Here is a 17,754-nt window from a genome sequence, read left to right on the forward strand (position 1 = left end):
CTCCACTAGAGTGGGACACAAAGCCTCGTGGAATTGCAGGACGTTAATGGCAGTCCTCCCTCCAGCCCAGACTTCTCTTTGGGTAACTCTTCCCAAGGAGAATTTGTATGTAAATGGTCACCTTGCTAGGGGGTCCCTGCTTTTACTTGTTAAAAATTGGCCTCCAATTGTTGACAGCACTCCAACAAGCCCTTAAAGACCCAGGAAAGCAGTGGTTGGACACCCAGTGTATCTACCACAAAGCTCTTAAAGAAAATGTTCAAACATTTTCCCAGAGCTGTTGCTCTGGGCATAAAAATGTATGCTGTTTGCCTATAGAAGATTAAAAGTTTACCTTCACTGTGACAGCTTTTCCAGCCTAGAATTGGAACCACATCTCTATTTTCCATTATTCAGAAATAAGTCTGAACCAAACAGAATAGATTTGCTATAACAAGAGTCAAAGTAGTTTAAAAAAATATATGTATCTACATATATACATTTATGATTTGGGTCAGAAACAGTATGTTGCACTTCCTGTGCTCTCAAGGCTAAGATATTATGTAAACAGTACCTTCGTGGCATTTTGAGTTAGAGTCAATCTTAAAAATCTCAAGATTTAGCTAACCCAAACTTTGTGCAGCTAGCTTTTCTGGTGGAAGAATCCGAAGGTTATTTGTCAATTTATTTTTTGAAAGGTAGCTTTTCTGTATTCTGTATCCCAAGAATTCAACACTTGGGGACTCAGAGCTCCTGCCAGTCCTGGACAGAAAGGTTTCCGTATCTGCCTGAACTTGCTCCTTGATTTCTCAGCCGTCCGTTTATAGCAGTTCTAACAAGATGGAATCTGTCTTTGAATATCTGTAAATACTGGCGCAGATCACAGTCCTGCACTCATAATGGCCCAAAATGAACAGGCAGATTCTCGGGTTTGATTAATATTTATGTTGCCGGATTCCTTTACAGAAAGATGAAACGCTAATTATGTGTGTGTGTGTTTGAGGGGCCCCGTCCTGGGTCTCTGCAGTTCATTCAGAGACATGTACATGGCAGGATTTTTAGAGACAAGGTGTGTGTGCGTGTATGGAGTAATTGTTTATGTTTTGCTTGGAAGACGGTAACCTGTGGCTGGCTGACTTATTGGCTAGAACGTTGAGGAGGAGGCTGACTTTTCATCTCTGTTTTCTTTATTTTGACGGCTCAACAGTGATAAGAATTACGTGTGATTTTCTCCCTCTTGGTTTGAGTTAAGGCTTGGGCAGAGTGGTGGAAGGTTCTTGTCCACACTCTTTCTGGAGGAGAGCCTGAAGCCCCCAGGGTGCTCTCTTTTCTTTTTTTTTTTGCGGGGGGGGGGGGGGGGAGGGGCACTTATTTGTGTGTCGGGAGTGGCAGGGTGGGCTGCCCGGTGGTGGTGTTGTTCTGAGCCCTGGGAGGTGTCTGCAGGGCACTTGCCTCTCTTTGTTCTGCAGCAAAGTGCGAACACCAGTGAGATTGGTACCCAGAGGGATCCTGGAGAAGCCTCCTATGGAGATGCTGTTAAACATCTTTAATTTTATTGCTTTGAGAAGTCTAGATTTTCTTACAGGATTTCCACAGGTGTGGCTTCCCAGAGCGGCACCCGAGTCCTGGTTAGAGGTTCGGTAAATATTTGTTGTTGCTGGAATGTCAGGCGATGTCACTGTTACAGCACCATAATGGAGAGCTTGGCCTGCAGGCTCGGGCAGTCTCACATGTATTTCCTTCCTAAACAGCCCAGGGCGAGCCAGTTCATCAGCTGGTTTCTTCGTCTCTGAAATGGGCATAGCCAGTTGTTTACTTTCCTGTCACCGAACCAGTCAGCAACTGCTGATTCCAAAGACATCATAAAAGTGGAGAACTGTTATTGTTCAGTGTGTGTGGAGGGGGGCAGGGTGACTAATTTGCAAAGGGGAAAGGAATCAAATAGCTGCTTGGTAGATGGTGTCATTTGTAATGCAAGGAGGAAGAATTAGGGACTTTGGGGGGGGGGACTTGGGTTTTCAATTAAGTAACCTAATACCAATAGAAAACATTTCCCTACCCCATTCATTTTAGAAGACCCTTTTTTATTGCTGGGGACTGTCACGTGTCTCTGAATCCTAACAGCAAGTAGTGTTGCCGTTGCCCTTGACCTAAATGCCCCAGAAAAGGTATTTTTCGTAATATTTGGTTTTTGGTCCTAGAAGGAGAGAAGTTGGACAGGGGATATGTGGACTTGGATTGGTGTTGTTCTGAGCCCTGGGAGGTGTCTGCAGGGCATACAGCAGCCTGCCTGCATACAGCAGGCAGTCCTTAAGTGCACAGTCTTGCTAGGTGCAGGTGGGTGAGGAAGGAACTCAGTGCAGACTGGTGAGGAAATTCTCATTTTCCTTTGCCTCTCAAAGCTAACAAAAATTGGCATTTATCCCCACGGAGCACACAGCTGGCTGCTGTGAAATGGTACCTTCACTAGGGAAACCGGAGGCCTCAAGTGTCCTGTTGGGGTCCATTTTACTTTTTTGTTGCTTTCCTTTCGAAGAGACTTGGTTTCTTTTTTTCCAGCAAATGCTGGATGACTTGAATTAGGTTTTTAATAAGAATAACCTTTGGCCGGGCCCAAAACCTCTGGGTTCCCTTGCTAGTTGGGAAATCTAGATGCTTTTTAAAATACATATTTGGTTTGTTCACTCCAGAAGTGACAGGCTGGAGTTTTGGGGGGGGGGACTGGGTGAGTGTGGCCCTCTCCCTTCCCGGGGTGGGGGTGCCTGGACGGGGTCTTTGCTCTCTGGCTTCGGGGCTAGGGTGGGTGGGGGACGGCAGATACCCCGAGAATCTGTGTTGGTGCAGGCTTGGAGCCAGAAGCTGTCTGGTGCTCCTTAATTGAACACAGATCTAAGTAAATTCCACGTGGGCATGCAAGGATGGGCAAGAAAGGTGGTGATATTTCGCCTCTCTCCCCAAAGCTCGTGACCTCCCTACCTGACGAACCTCTCTGCCTGTCCCTGCACCCAGCCCCACGTGGCTTGCAAGGAAAGGTGGGAAAGTGGGGGACAAGATCATGCTACGCCCGTGTAAATATTGTTTGTATGAACTGGGTCTTCTATCTTTTGTTAGTGGCAGCTCATTAATTAACCGGCAGATTAGTGCTGTCTTCTTTTGACACGTGCATATATTTTGGGGTAGAAGATTCTCGTTCTCTGAAAACTCTGAACCAGAACGTTCAGGAAGTCTCAGTACGGTGGCGCGCTGCCCGCCTCTTCTCTCTCCCCCCATGTCCTCCCTGCTCCCCCTCTCCTGTCCCCTCCTACCCACCCCTTTCCTTAAACCCAAGTGGGCTTGTAGTTGAGTGGAGAACAGACACGTTACACAGCTAAATAAATCATGTTTACGCTTGGCGTTCTTGGTAGTGAAAAATCTGTTGGCTGTTTTTACTTCCTTATTTCTCAGCATTTGCTTCCTACCTGTTTTTGAGCACATGCCCAGAAATAGTAGTTTTGTCAAATGAGGGGATAATGCCAGCCAGCCTTTCTCGCTGCCAAGGAAGCTGCTGGATTTTGCAAAACAGAGTGACGTTTTTTTAGTGACACTGATGTTTTTTTCAAAGAAATTAGGATGTAGAATAAGGGTATTAAAATGCACTTAGGGAAGGGGAAAAAAAGCTATCCAGTCGCCCCTGCAGCACAGGGCCATGTAGCAAGCAGGTTTAGAGAAGAAAGGTCGCTTTTTTTTCTTTTCTTTCTTTCTTTCTTTTTTTTTTTTTGTTGTTGTTGTTTGCACTTGGCGGCTCCAAGGGCAGGAGGCGGCTGTCAGAGGCGGAGGGAGAGGCTGTTCTGGGCCCCGAGAGCTGAGTCAGGTTGCCTTCGATTCAGCCCCAAGACTTAATTTTCTCTGCCATTTCGGTGATGTGGTGCAAAGAATTTTTTTTTTTCCTTTTTCTTTTTCCTTTTTGGTTTTATGCCTCTTTCATTTCTGAGGGCTCCTGAGCAGCACTTGCTTTCTTCCAGTGAGGTTCTGGCCCCATCTGGGTTTGGAGCTTGTCGGGATCCCAGCTTACACTATCATTGTTTCTGTATAAGAACAGCCGCAGAGGCCTCTCTGCCCTGGTGGTGTTATCCATGATGCTGTTTTGGGGTGTCTGAAAAGTCATTTTCATGGTAGGGTGCTGGGCAGAGAACTTCCTGGGTAATTACAGCCAGATACAGTCTGTAAGAGTAAAAAAAAAAAATTTTTTTTTTAACAGTTTCAAAAACAAGTGCGTGCAAATAAATGCTGGGCGCTCCTGTATGGAGGGAGGCTTGTCTTTATCACGGCGATCTTTGTGGGGTTTCTGCAGTGCCTTCTGTCTGAGGTCCAGCACATCAGCTCTGTTTCAAAGACAGCCAAGGGAAAAAAAAATTACAACAAAATCAAAGTCAGCGTGCTATGACTTCCCCCAATTTCTAATGGGAATACTCTGCAATAGAAACGATATTTCCATTGAGAACCGAGCTGCTGGTTCTTTAATTACATTAAATAGCGGTATAAACCTCAGCTGAACGTAAACCTCTGTTACAGCGGGGTCTCGAGCGCGGCTAGATGAATCGTAAGGAGCAGTGTTACTAGTGTTAATGTGCTAACAATCTTTATTAAATTAATCCTGCGAAGTGTTAATTTTTACAAATTTTGTTGTGCACACACACACTGCACGTTGCTGCTGGTATGTTCGGAGATGAAAATGGATTTCACGTCAAAAAATTAGTAAGGAGGTGGCTGGGAGGTTGCTCCCTTAGAAGAAAATTTGTGATTTTTGCCGTCAACTGTTCCCCGTGTTGAAAAGAAGGCTTACAATATGTGTATTAAATGCCATCTACATACAGAAAACTCAGTTAAAGGAACTACTTTGTTGAAAGTAATTACAGGCCTGTTCAGTTTTTCACTCAGTGACATTTCAGACTTGGCTTAGAAACATAAAGAGGCCATAGAAAGATTTTTGTTCTTACGTGATGCAAAGCATTGAGCCTCAGCATTCTGTATGTCCATTAGAAAAAGGTAAAAAGAAATGAAAAGGAAAAAAAAAGATTTAATCATTAACAACATGCAAAAGAGAGCTGGATTCTTTATTGCAATAGTAGAGATCAGTTGCCTGTAACTCTGATAAGTGCAGTTAAAACCAAAATGTGCATCAAAACTATAGCAGAGTCTCCTTTTTCACAATTTGATTTTTCTTTTCTTTTTTTTTTTTTTTAACCTTCCACTAACCAGGTTTATTTCTGTTCCATCTAAGACAAGAAGCCCTGCTGGCCCTGTGGTTGCATGTTACCTTACTGCCCAGGTAGAATTTTATGGCCTGATCTTAAAAAGGTCGATGATGCTATCATTCCTCAAATCTACAGCTCCATCTGCACCTGAAATTTCAGTCCCCTTTCTGGGCTGCTTCGGGCTTGAGTCATGGCAATAACCTCCTTGCTGGGCACTCCACTTTCTTTATGTTCTTTTTACTGGCTGTGCTGTTTATTTTCATTCTTAATTCTCCGGGATTCTCACAGTTCAGACTTCCTCCTTCTATTTATTCCGTTGCGCTGTCTGCGCATGGCGGTTGAGCAAAAGCCAGTGTTGGAGTCTGTGGGACCTTCCAACCACAACAACTTCCTGAACTCACCAGTCTTTAAACGGGCTTTATAGAGGACCAGATTTTAATAAGCGTCAGGGTCCAGCGTTTCCAGGTGGCTCCTCAGAGGTCAGGCACAGTGGGTGCTGGGGAGGAAGAAAAAGGTGTCTTTCGTTTAAAACTCACTGTAGGCACCGATCTGAAGGTGTGTTTCCTAAGGTTTATTTCCCTCCTGGGACATGTGACTTCTGTCTTGATTGTGGATTTTTTTTTTTTTTTCTCTACCGGCTCGAAATTAATGGAGAAATGGGGATGTACCTGAAGGATGCCTGGCCAAGTTTGTCATTGGAGCTTGGCCCCTAAGTCCTATTGAGGAAAGGGCTGTGGGGTCCTGAGCCCAAGTCCCAAATTCTTCCTGCTTGCAATCCAAATGATCTATCTGGCTCTTTACCTGCTTCATGCAGATTACGTGCAGTATGTTGTTTGTGGCTCTGAGTGCAACCAGATGCGACATTGCTGGAGGATCTTGGGTGGGTCGTGCTGGGAAGCAGAAGCTGTTCAAGGTCTAAGCAGCCACACAGCTTCTTCTCAGCAGAAGGCCCAAATCAGAGGAAAAGGGGGAATTCCTCTGCTAGGTACTGGCTGTTTTTGTTAGCGAGATTCGGAGAATCTGTCAGCTGCAGTTTGTCCTTGGCCTTTGTAGACTCAGGATGCACGCAGACATTTTAACATGTGCACGTTGCTGATATACGTTGCTTGTGTGTGTGTGCAGCCATATATGTATATGTTTATATGATCTCTCTAATATATAATAGGTGTGCACCCACACATTTTTCTAACTAGTGAGACACACGGCCTTACCTTCTGTTGTCCCCAGGCCTGCCCTCCCCAGGACTTTGGGCCCCAATTTGGTGGACTCTGCCTGCGGAGGTCACCCCAGAGGAGTCATGCTTGTTGTTCTGTGTGTGTCTTGAAGCCATGATGCATAGGCCTCAGCGTCCCAGCTGGGGGACAAGTGGTTGTGGTTTATGTGCATTCCAGCAGTCCACAGAGTTTTCCCCAAGAGACTAGCAGAAGAAGAGTGCATGCTGCGTGTTTTTCCCTGCACATGCCGCTTAAGGGGTGGAATGGTCAGCTCCAACTGGTTGGTCAGCTCCCTACTCCTTACCCTCAGTGCTTCACGGGGGATGGTTCAGGGACACCCTTCCTCCCCAGCAACTCCTGACTCTCTCACTGGGCACCTTTTTTTTGGAAGGGCCATTATCGGAGGTGTTGGAATTTGTGCCAGGATCTCACATATCCTTGGCTCTGGGTGCAAAAAGGGCATCCGCCGCCCCGGCGTGTTTCAGCTGCTTGCATCTTGAGGAAATTGGGGTTGGCAGCCATGGAAACAGGTGCTTTCGGACCCGGCAACGGGGTGTGCCCGAGTGAGCCTGCTTCTAATCGCAAGACGCAGCTGCTGGGGAGGAAAACAGGCTTTGGCAGTGTTGGGGAGCACGGTCACTCCTTCACCTCGCCTCTCCCTTTTCTGGGCTGCATTAAATGGGCAGCATGTCGGGGATCGAAAATAGTTTAGTGGTGAATCACGGTGACAGATTTCAGGAGTGCTCTAGGAGGGGGAGTGGAGGAAGGCAGCCGGCTCTGGGTGCTCATGGAGATGTGCTGCTCACCTCCGCGTGGTGGCCAGCCTCTGTCCGTGGGTGCAGGGAGATGTCCTGCTGTCTATACGGGGCTTTGGGTGGCGAGTGGGGGTCGCTGGGTGCTCATTTAGGGAAGTGGTGGCAGAGATACAAGCAGGCAGCTGTGTAAAGGCCAGACGTGGATTTGAGCTGTTTTCATGTCTCCCATGGAATGACCCTGCAGGAACTCTTTAAATACAGCCGTGCAACCCTGGTGAGACCTCATTTTCCCCTTTTTGCTGCTTTTCTTTCAAAGGACACTTCCACATTCACCCCCAAACCAAAACCCGTTGCAACAAGGGGCTGGAGACCCGGGACGCCCACTGGGCGCTCAGACAGAGCAGTGGCCCCTGATGGAGGAGAATCTGGAAGAGTGGGAAGCGGGACTTGGGGAGCCCTGGCTCCCTGCGTGACATTTCTAGGTCCCCCGAACCCACCCACTCTGGTCCTGTCTTGGGCACTGTGTTGACCTTGCAGGTTTTCATGGCAGCCTAAGGAGTTCGCATAAATGGTTGGATTTCCCTTTCTGCTTTGTTGAATTACTGTCATATACGTTTTTTACAATGAAATGAAAAACAATTTGCAGTCATTGCTGGATCCCAGACCTTGGTAATTAAAAACCGAAAGAAGAAAGGAAGGAGGGAAGGAAGGAAGGAAGGATGGAAGGAAGGAAGGGAAAATGATACCTGTAGAGCGAAGGAATTTATTTTTTGGGTAGCCCTCCCAGAACTGTGTGCTCTGAAATTGAGCAACAAAGAAGGCTGCTTAGAATGGTTCTCTATTCCTGCTGTCTCAGCCACTCCCCGCTACAATCCATCCCCTCACCCCCCACAAAAAAGGGGAGAGGAAAAAGACAAATTGATGGGAAGTCCAGTCCTTTCGGGTGAGTACCCAGTGCCTGTCTCATTTAAGGTAGCACTCCACTTCTCTCAAATAGGAAATTGCCAAAATGGATGTCATCGGTTGCTAATTAGATGTATTTTAACTGCAGGATCATTTTACCAGCTAATACTGTTATTATGTGCTTCAATGTGAACCCATGGTGGAGCTGTTAAAATATGAGCGTGAGGTCTTAGCAGACGCGGCTAATGGAGCCTGTGGGATCGGTGGAGACACTTTCCTCCGTGGCAGCTGGTCCCTTGGTGCGTTTGGCCCAGGAGATGCCCAGACCGGGCCCTGTGCTAAGGTGCAAGTCCTTTCGACCTCTCAAGACCAGCGCCTGGTTTTCCCTATTACCACCTTTTTCATGTGTTTAGAGCAGGACCTGAATCCCTAGGAGGCCCGGGCTGTCCAGGTTGTGGGCACCAGCGTCACACCCCCTCCCCTCTGGACCTCCCCCAGTCTTTGGTCCTCTGGACCAGCCCAGAAGCAGCAAATGCCCCAGAACTGGCAGACCCAAATCTCAAGCATTGGGGGTTCCAGTCTGAGTGGGCTTTCCCCTCCATCTCTCTCCTCTCTAGCAAACCGGAAAAAGAATCCCAATTTCCCGTCCGGCTGGGAGGAGGTGGGCTCGGATCAGGATAATGATTCTTTAAATGTGAGCCATGCATTTGACTTCATGGCATTTCTCCCCCCACCCCCTTAATACGTAGCGTTTTTTTTTTTTTTTTTATCATCCTGGAGACAAATATTTAAGTGATCAGAAAGAAATGTTTTTATTTGCCCGCATTCGAATTGGGTTATCTGCCTATCTTGTTTATGAAATTTGGGGCTGCCTTTCCTGCACAGTATGTTCGCCTCTCAAATCTTTCCCGGCTCCCATTTCCATATTTCTGCGTGCTTGTTCTTTGTTAATCACTTGGCAAGCGCTTATTTGAATATTAAAAATTTCTTTAATCATCAAAGGCAGGAGCACAGTCTCATGAATATTCATATTTTCCCCCCTCCTCAGACTGGATTCTAGTTCATTACCCTGCAGTAAAAGCCAAACAGCCATCAATCGCCCTCATTACAGGCTCTGGCGTTTTGATTGGCTGCCTGCTGCCCAGAGCTTTTTTTTTTTTTTTTTTTTTAATTTTTTTCCCTTCTCCTATGAGCTGTCTTGTACCTGCCAACAACCCCCCCCTCCCAAAAAAAAATCAACAATGCAAGAATAAATTTCTCTGGTGGAAAAACAACTTTGCAAACTTGTCAAACAGTCCTTGTGGCTTGCTGCCTCCCTGTAGCAGCCACCAGTGCCACCTCCCTCGCATGTCCCTCCGTCCCCCCAACCAAAATAAAATCATAAGCAAAAAAAAAACAAAAAAACAAAACAGAAAACCCAGGATAAAAGGAGGTTGGGGTGGGGGGTGGGGGGGGAGAGAAAATTAAATAAATAAATAAAAAGGGAGAAACTTGAGCCTCAGAGATGAATATTTGTCAAGAGAGTTGACGTAAGTTTCATTTGCATAATGACTTTGTACTTCTGCATTAATAAAATTTGCATATGAAGCCATGTTAATTACTCCTGATCATGCTTTTTGCATTCATGCATAGTAATTTTCTCCGACTTGTGAGAATTAATGTCTTGGCATGGGGGGAGGGGGCGCGGGGACTGTCAGGTTCCCTTGCCAGTGTCCCTCACTCACACACGCTGGCTCCCTGTCTGTCTCCTGCCTTGATCTGTGACTCATTTCTGCACTATCAGTAGGAGTTCTCGGCTTTAAAGAAATGTATCAATTGAAAGGCACCGGTGGGGAGGGAGGTATACATCGCATGCACAGTGTCTTCCAGACCACCTCGCTCCAGTTCTGAGCACCGCGTCCGTAACCCTCCCGTTCGGGGGGGTGGGGGGGTGCCCCAGAGGATTCAGTGGTGGGGAAGGCTCCCGATTCCCCTCAGAACCCAGCTGGGGCTTTTCCAGGCGTTTCTGTGTCTGCAGGCTCCCCGGCGGTGGGCGTGTTTGCGGGGTTAGTGCGCATGTGTGAAGAGTGAAGCCGAGGCATCTGCAGGGCCCCTCTAGAAGGGAGGCGGGTTGCAGACCCCTGTGGAATGCGTGCACCCATGAAGGCACTGAAAATGATTTTATACTCTGCTTTCGAGCTCAAGAAACATTTTAGGGACCTTATTTTTAGATCTTTTGTGTGTGTGTGTGTGTGTGTGTGTGTGTGCGCGCGTGTAGACCTCAAAAGCAGGTGTTTTTGAAGAGTGTCTTGCAGGGCTGTGTAGGGGGTCTTCCTGCGCCCAGAGCACTGGGACAGGCTTTCGGTGCCAGGCCGCGATGACGCCTTGGGAAAGGACCCACAGGGGAGTAGGAGAAGCTCCACAGTTGAAAATGAATGGATGATAGTTCATGAATAAGCACCGGTTATTGAGTGTTTACTAACTGCCTGGCTCTGGTTAGAGTTGGCTTGAGCCTTCCTTGAAAGGTGGGGGAACTGAGGCTCCGCGAAAATGACTCACCGGAGGTCATGAGGCCAGGAAATGGCACGGGGGACTTGGAACCCGGGTCTTTCTGTCCCCACGCTTTTGCCTCTGAGCTGCGGAGGCCTCCTCTGTGTGTGTCTGGGAGCTCGGCTGTCGCTGGGTCTCAAGTGCCCCTTAAGGGCCCTGTGTTTCCCGCCGCACCTGTGAAGGCAGCACCCCTTCCCTGAGCGAGGGTGGGGGCTGGGAGGTGGCCTCCGACAGGACACCGAGGCTTTGTTTTTAATGTTGAAATAGGATTCACAGAATGTAAAACGCACCATTTTAAAGAGCACAGCCAGTGGTGTTGAATCGACAGTGTTATGCAGCCATCACCATGGTCTTAATTCCAGAACATTTTCATTACCCCTAAAAGAAACCGTGTACCCATTAGATGCCCCCCACCCCCAATTCCCCAGCCCCTGGCAACCACTACTTTCTGTCTCCGTGGCTTTGCCCATTCTGGACATTGCATATCCGTGGAATCATACACCACGTGGCTTCTTTCATCACTTTTGGCTCCTGCGGTAGCTTCGGAAGAGGATTTCTTGAGTTGTACCTTTGGGCAGAGCTCAGGGTTTAAGCTACCACAAGGGTGGGATATCACCCCCACCAGTAGAGGGTGCTCTGAGAGCCCCAGAGAGGCCTGGTACAGCTTGGGATTTGGAGCTTCTCTCCCTGTGGACCGCCCTCCCCCCCCTGCCTCAGTTGAGCCAGTCCCTGGAGCAGGTGGACCTCAGCAAGGCCAGCATTCCTAACGAGGCCCTGCGGAAGCCTGTCCAGCCCCCACCTCTGTGTGGGGCATCACGGGGGGGGGGGTGTGATTTCGCCTTCACAGACTCTGGCCTGAGCCCCACCTTTGACTTTTCCAGGAAAAGGATGTGGCTGGATGGCTGTTTTCTACCTGCTCCTGGGTCATTCTTCCGCCGTGGAGACAGAGTCAGCTCCCTTAGCAGTTGGGGCAACCCTTCCCAGGCCTCGAGGGGCTTCTGTTGGTTTCTCAGCCATGAGCCATGGTGCTGGCTGTGTGGTGGCCTCCCCCGGAGCCCTGGAGCTGGACTTTGGCCTTTTGCAGCCACCGATGGCTGGACTGAGCCAACAGACCCTCAGGCTTGCCCCACCCCCAAGTGGCCCTTGCCGAGGCACCTGCCTGCTCACCCCACCCCAGCTGCAGCCCACGAGGACAGGGGCACATAGCCAGTCTGTGGAAACACAATGGGGGTCAAGTCCCAGGCCTCCCTGAGCCTCAGTTTCCCCCCATGGAATGTGGGTGGTCTTCTCTGTTGAGTGAGGTGGTTGTAGTGTACTCAGCACAAAGCCACTGTCAAGGTTGTGAATGATCCAGAGCCCTCTGGTCTGAAGTGGGGAGCCACAGAGGGGTCTGAGAGCAGCAGCAGGCAGGGTCAAATGCACAGTGTCTAGTACTGGGGGTTCAGGAGGCAGGAAACGCTGGCCTCGGGGGGCAGATTTTACTTGAGGAATCCCCCTAAATCTAGGGAGGGGCTTCTGATAGCGTCTGTGGCTGAAACTGCTCACGGGTACCCCAGCCATGCCCCTCCAGGGCTGTCGCAAGCTCAGAAACACCCTGGGCCCCGGGCCTAGCCTATTACGAAGCCTTTGTTGGCCCAGGGGGTACCCGGCCGTGTTAGCTTTGGCCTTTTAAAAAAAAAATTCAGAATATTACAGGGGTACAAACGTTGTGGTTACATAAATCGCTTTCGTACCGTTTGAGTCAAAATTGTAAGTGTCCCTATCACTAGCTTTGGCCTCTTGACAGGACACTGTCAGCTCCCAAGCCCTAAGCGGGGGTCTTATGTGCCCTGATCCCACATAACCCGAGTTTTGGAGGAGCCGGAGTTCAGGGCCAGGCGGCCAGGGCCGTGCTGCTGGTGTTGGCCGGTTCCTGCCAAAGGTCCTCGCAGGGTTCCGGGTCTGTGCGCTGGGTCTCCTACGCCCCTGGTCCTGTGGGCGCCGTGGGAACTCCATCACGCGGAGACCAACAGGCTCCCGGCCCGTAGTGGGCTTGTGGGGACCCCTGGCTCTCTGGGTACGGGGGACTCTCGTGGGGGCCCTGGTGTGGGCAGACCCCCACCGTGCAGACGGGGGGGGGGGGGTGAGGGGGTGGGGGGTGGCTGCCTGTCCTCTTGTTGATGTTTCCTTTTTGTCTCTCTGGTGCTTCCCTGCTCAATTATTTACCCAGGGAATTTGGGCTTCTTCACTTGTGGTTTTGGCAAGGGCTTCACACAAATGTTTTGCCCTGGTGGTCTCTTAGCCATTTAAGATAAACGGACAAATCAAACGCAGGCCTTGCCGGGGAGCCGGGGCAAGCCGAGGGGCTGGGCGGAGGTGAGGAGGCCCTGGCCCTGCGTGCTTGCTGTCAACACGGTGGGAGGCCCACCAAGCCCGGGCTGGGATGGTAAGAGGGGTCTGGGCAGTGCCAGGGTTTTCTTAGGCTAGGGAGGCAGCGTCAGAGCTTTCTAGAAGGCCTTGGAGTTTGGGTGCCGCGTGCTCGGTGCTTGGGGCTGGAGAGAGACCCCAGGTGGTAGGCAGGAGGCTCACCGTGCCCGGACACTCGGAGGTGCCTGAGGCCTGTACAACCAGCCCATCCTGATGCAGCGACAAGTGGTAGCTCTGAGCGTCCCTGCTCTTCTGGAGATGGGTGGCCCAGATTTGGGGGAACACATCCCCACATGGAGCCTGCTCCAGATTGCTCCAGAAGCCCCCGCGTGGGGGGTCCTTCCCGGGATCGGGGCCCCCAGAGGCAGGGTCCTGGCCCCCAGACAGCCCAGCCTGGCAGCTGTGGAAGTGGAAGTGGGGCCCCGCAGTGCCCTGCCTCTGTCCCCATCGCCTTCCCTGCAGGGCCTGGCACTCCCGGGCCACCCACCCTCGAAGGGTGGCCTGCAGCCCCCGCCCTAGGCCCCGTCCCACGCCCCGGGCCCCTTGTGCAGTCCAGGGCCCGACTGACCAGTCTTTTCTATTGTTTTTTCTCCAGGGCCGTGCAGGCCTGCCCAGCTGCCAGCGGTGGCCCCCATAGCTGCCTCCTCCCACCCTCACTCATCCGTGATCACCTCACCTCTGCGTGCCCTGGGCGCTCTCCCGCCCTGCCTCCCCCTGCCGTGCTGCAGCGCACGCCCGCTCTCGGGCGACGGGACTCAGGGTGAGGGTCAGACGGAGGCTCCCTTTGGATGCCAGTGTCAGTTGTCAGGTAACAGACGGCGCGCGGTGGGGGGCGGGCCCCCGGGATGGCGGGTGTGCCCTGCGGCGGCGTGGGCAGCGCGGGGGCGAGGTGGGGACCCAGGGAGGAGGCACGCCCCCCCGCACCCACGAGGCCTTCCGGGGGTGCCAGGGGAAGTGGTAAAGGATGTTCACAGAACCGCGAGCCAGCGCCCGGTCCCCACCGCTCCTCACACCGTCCCCGGCCATTCCGAGCCTCCGTCCCAGAATGCACTCCAGCCTCCAGTCCCGTCCCGTCTCCTTGGACTGTTTCGCTAAGGCTTAATTGGATAATGCCTAACATCTGAGGTTTTCTTCTGCCCTTGCCACTGCCGTCCCCTCCCCCGCCCCGACTCCCCCAGCGCTAGGAGGCTAGGAGAAGATTCCTGGGTTGTCTGTGCGCATGGCCAGAGCCATCCAAAATGCTGAGTTTCTCTTTGGGAGAATGTGTTGCCCATTAACTTTGAGAAAAAGAAGTCACTCAAAAGGAGCCTTTTAAAGAGCTGTGGCCATGAGAGGGAGGGGCACATCGTGGGGGGTGTGGGGTGGAGGGGCACAGGACTGAGTACCTACTGCGTGCTTGGCTCTGGGCCAACCCCAGACCTGCATGTCCGTGGGCCCCACTCGCCCCAGCTCTTCTGGGAGGGCGGTGTAGCCCTCCCAGAAGATGGGCAGACGGGAAGTGTGGCCACACGCACCTGCCCTCCTCCCCGGACAAGACCCGGCTCCTCTCTGCCGGGGTCGCCTCCTAGCCTCTCCTGCCCAGCATCTCAGCGGGGCATAGTGTGACAGGCGCTGTGGCCGCCCAAGGCAGGGTGCTGACCCAGCCACACGTGGTGAGGGGCTGTGGCCTGGTTTCCGTGGTAGGGGCCAGTAAAGGAGACGGTGGGTTCAGAACTGGGGCAGGTTCGATTTTTTCCTGCTTTGTCACCAGGCATGTTATAGGGTTTCTCTTGACTTGAGTTGTGAAAAGAAAAACTATTTTTATTGGGCAGGTTTTGCTTTCAATTGAAGCTGTCCCAAGGGATGGTCCCTGTTGGAGCCACAGCTCTGCAGAAGGCCACAGGCAGCCCTGCTCCGAGGTCAAGAGCTGCCTGGGCCTTCTGCTGGTGGAGTGGCCTACAGCCTTTAGTGTGCTGCCCCCCCCCCCAAGAGACAGGTGGTGACATCATAGGGTCTGGCTTCCAAGAGGAAATTCTGTTTTTTTTCTACTGGGCTTGTGCCTTAAAAGCACAGAGCAAAACCCCAAATCACCCGGGAAGGAGGCATAACTACTTGCAAAGCAGCCAGCTCCCTATCTTGGGCCACGCTGGTCCCCAGGGTCACTGGGGCTCCTGTCCTGGCTCCATAGATCTGTTCTGGGGGTCGGTAGAAGACCTTGCTTGCCGAGCGAGGGCTGACTGCTCTGTCTGGGCGGCTGCCTTGTCTCGTGGCTTCCTGTAATTAGTGCTGCAGCCCCTGCAGCCACTCGCGGCCACACTATCAGAGACCAGCCCCAGTGTTTATGACTGGACTCGGTCAAGTTCTGCGGCATGGAAACATGATCTCCTCGCCGGAGGCTCACCCAGGTCCTTGCTTAACCCTCTCTTGGCCCTGGCCCTGCTTAGAAGCTGCCAGAGTAGACGAGATGCAGCCAGGGGCCGGAGCCCCTCCCTCCCGTGGCCGGGCCCTCCCAGCAAATTCACGCAGTGCTGAGCACGAGCTGTCACCAGCCCCATTTTGCAGATGGGACAGCGAATGCTCAGGGAGAGTCAGTGGCTGGGCCGAGGTGGAGGAACTGGGAACTGGGATTTGTCCTTGGGATGACTCCTGCCGAGGCCACCCCTCTTCACACTGAGGCACACTGCCTGTGCCTGCGTCCACAGGAGGACAGACGAGGTTTCCACCGCCCTGGGTCCCGGTGGCCTCAGCCATTGGCGTGTTCTCTCGCACTCTCCCAGGTTCCTCATAAGGACCTCGTGCACGGACCTGCCACGTGCTGCGTTGCGCTGGGTATTTGGCGTGCCTTCTTGATTTTAATCCTCGTGCTGACCTAACGCTCTCCTCTCCCCACTGCGTTGCGCTGGGTATTTGGCGTGCCTTCTTGATTTTAATCCTCGTGCTGACCTAACGCTCTCCTCTCCCCACTGTGTGCATGAGAAAACGAGGCTCAGAGATGTTGGTCTCACAGCTCACATCCACCCATCCATGCATTCCTTCTTCAGCCCCGAGCCGTTTCCGGGGCACCTGGTGTGTAGGCACTGTGCAGACAAAGGCAGGCCAGGCAGGCGGGTCCTGCCTGCTGCAGAGCACAGCCTGGTGCGGGGAGGACAGGGCTGGGGACCTGCAGCCAGGGTGATTGGAGGGGGCAGAAAGCGGAAGCAGCGGAGGTGGGATTCGATCCCAGGCACCCATCCATCACCTGCTTCCTCTCCGGTGTTGGCTCATCTCCTGCTCAGACGCCTTGGATCTTAGGACTTGAGAACTCTGAGAGCTCAGAGCCCGTGAGCAGCCTCGCTTGCCGTGCCTGAAGGGAGTGAGGCGGGCAGTGTCCTGTTCTTGGGTCGGGGCCGCCGGGGACCGAGCCCCTCCTGAGAGCCGCTCTTACCTCCGGCCCTCTGCCCCTGCGTCCAGCACTGCTCTCGTTCCTCACCCCCGCGCCAGCCGCCTCACCATATTTTCAGATCAATTTCAATACCTGAAAGATCTCCTATTCCAGTGGTTTTTGTCCCTTTGTGGTTTCTGTCCCTGGCATTGGGCTGTTTGCTTAAGTGTTTTTAGTGCCTGTTTAATTAGTAGTTGGAATGGAGTCATTAAATTCCCAGCACCCCGTTAGGAAGAAGCAGTCCTCTGTAAAGATGGAACGGGCCCCCCGTCCCTACTTGGTTTTGTCCCTTTTCGGATCAGGATGCACTGAACCTGTCTCTTCAAATTAATACGGAAAACCCCAGTGTAAACGTGTTTCACACAGGTTAATTGCATGCCCGTGAATGCACTCTCGGTTATTTATGGAAGGATGTGATTTTAGGGGGGAGAAAACCGCACAGGTATGCCTGTCTGTGAACACCCTGGTCTGGCTGCAGCCATCAGCCCCGGCTCCTGGGACCCCAGCACCGTGGGGAAAAGGGACCCGAGGCCCCCATTTCTTCTTGACTTTGCTGAAAGAATGTTGGGCTTGGAGAGTAAGAGTTCCTGGGAACTGAAATTTCATCCCTGAGAAATTCCACGTCAAGGCTTGGCCAAGTGTCTGTGGTGTCAAGAGTCTCAGACTGTGGTCTTGGCCCTGACTCCAGCTGGCTGGCTGCCTTGAATAAGTCATTGCCCCTCTTCGAGCCTCAGTTTCCCCCTTTGTAAGAATTACATATATGTATATTTGCATGTGTGTAACATCTGTAAACAAGGCTCCTAATGTTCTATGGAACAGATCAAGGGGTTCCCAGGGCAGGGGGTGGGGTAACCAGAGAACGGTTTGAAAACCCCTGGGCTTCGGCCCCCATCCCCAGACCCTTCCCTGTTCTGGTTGTCAGAGTGATCAGACTTCTGCAGCGGGTGGGGAAGGCTGTTCTGCCTTCTGTAGCTGTGTGGCCTTGGGCAGGTCATTGCCCTCTCTGTTCCTCAGGCTCTCCATCTATATAATGGAGGCAAAGACAGTACTTGGCCCAAAGCGTTGTTCTGAGGACTGCGTGGGGGCGCGTAGGCCAGGTGCTGAGAACGATGCCTTGTCCCCAGCGAGCCCCTAGAAAGTGTGATTCATGCACGAGCAGAATTTCACGTCATTACGTGTCCGCCACCCTGTAGGATCGTACTTCAAGCTGGGTACTTGTTTCCATTCTTAAAAGCCCTGGCTGGCTCGGATCATGTCCCGGCGTTGGAAGGCGGTAGAGGAACTGAGACATCTCATTGCATATTTAAAAGCTGCAAATGGTCATCAGCCAGAGT

At 51.9% G+C, this 17,754-nt stretch overlaps 1 protein-coding gene across 4 annotated transcripts in view; it reads left to right on the top strand.

Moving 5' to 3' along the window:
* BCL11B (BCL11 transcription factor B) overlaps nucleotides 1-17,754 on the top strand; it is a 93,507-nt gene that overhangs the window by 26,250 nt on the left and 49,503 nt on the right. For 2 of the 4 annotated variants that reach the window (XM_012751728.3, XM_012751729.3), the window contains exon 3: nucleotides 13,616-13,828. The exons of the other annotated variants lie outside the window; for them this stretch is intronic. In XM_012751728.3, coding sequence (XP_012607182.1) covers nucleotides 13,616-13,828 — 213 coding nt within the window. The remainder of the gene's footprint in view (nucleotides 1-13,615; nucleotides 13,829-17,754) is intronic. 4 annotated transcript variants of the gene reach the window in all.

The sequence above is a fragment of the Microcebus murinus genome, chromosome 6, assembly GCF_040939455.1.
Source record: "Microcebus murinus isolate Inina chromosome 6, M.murinus_Inina_mat1.0, whole genome shotgun sequence".
NCBI lineage: Eukaryota > Metazoa > Chordata > Mammalia > Primates > Cheirogaleidae > Microcebus > Microcebus murinus.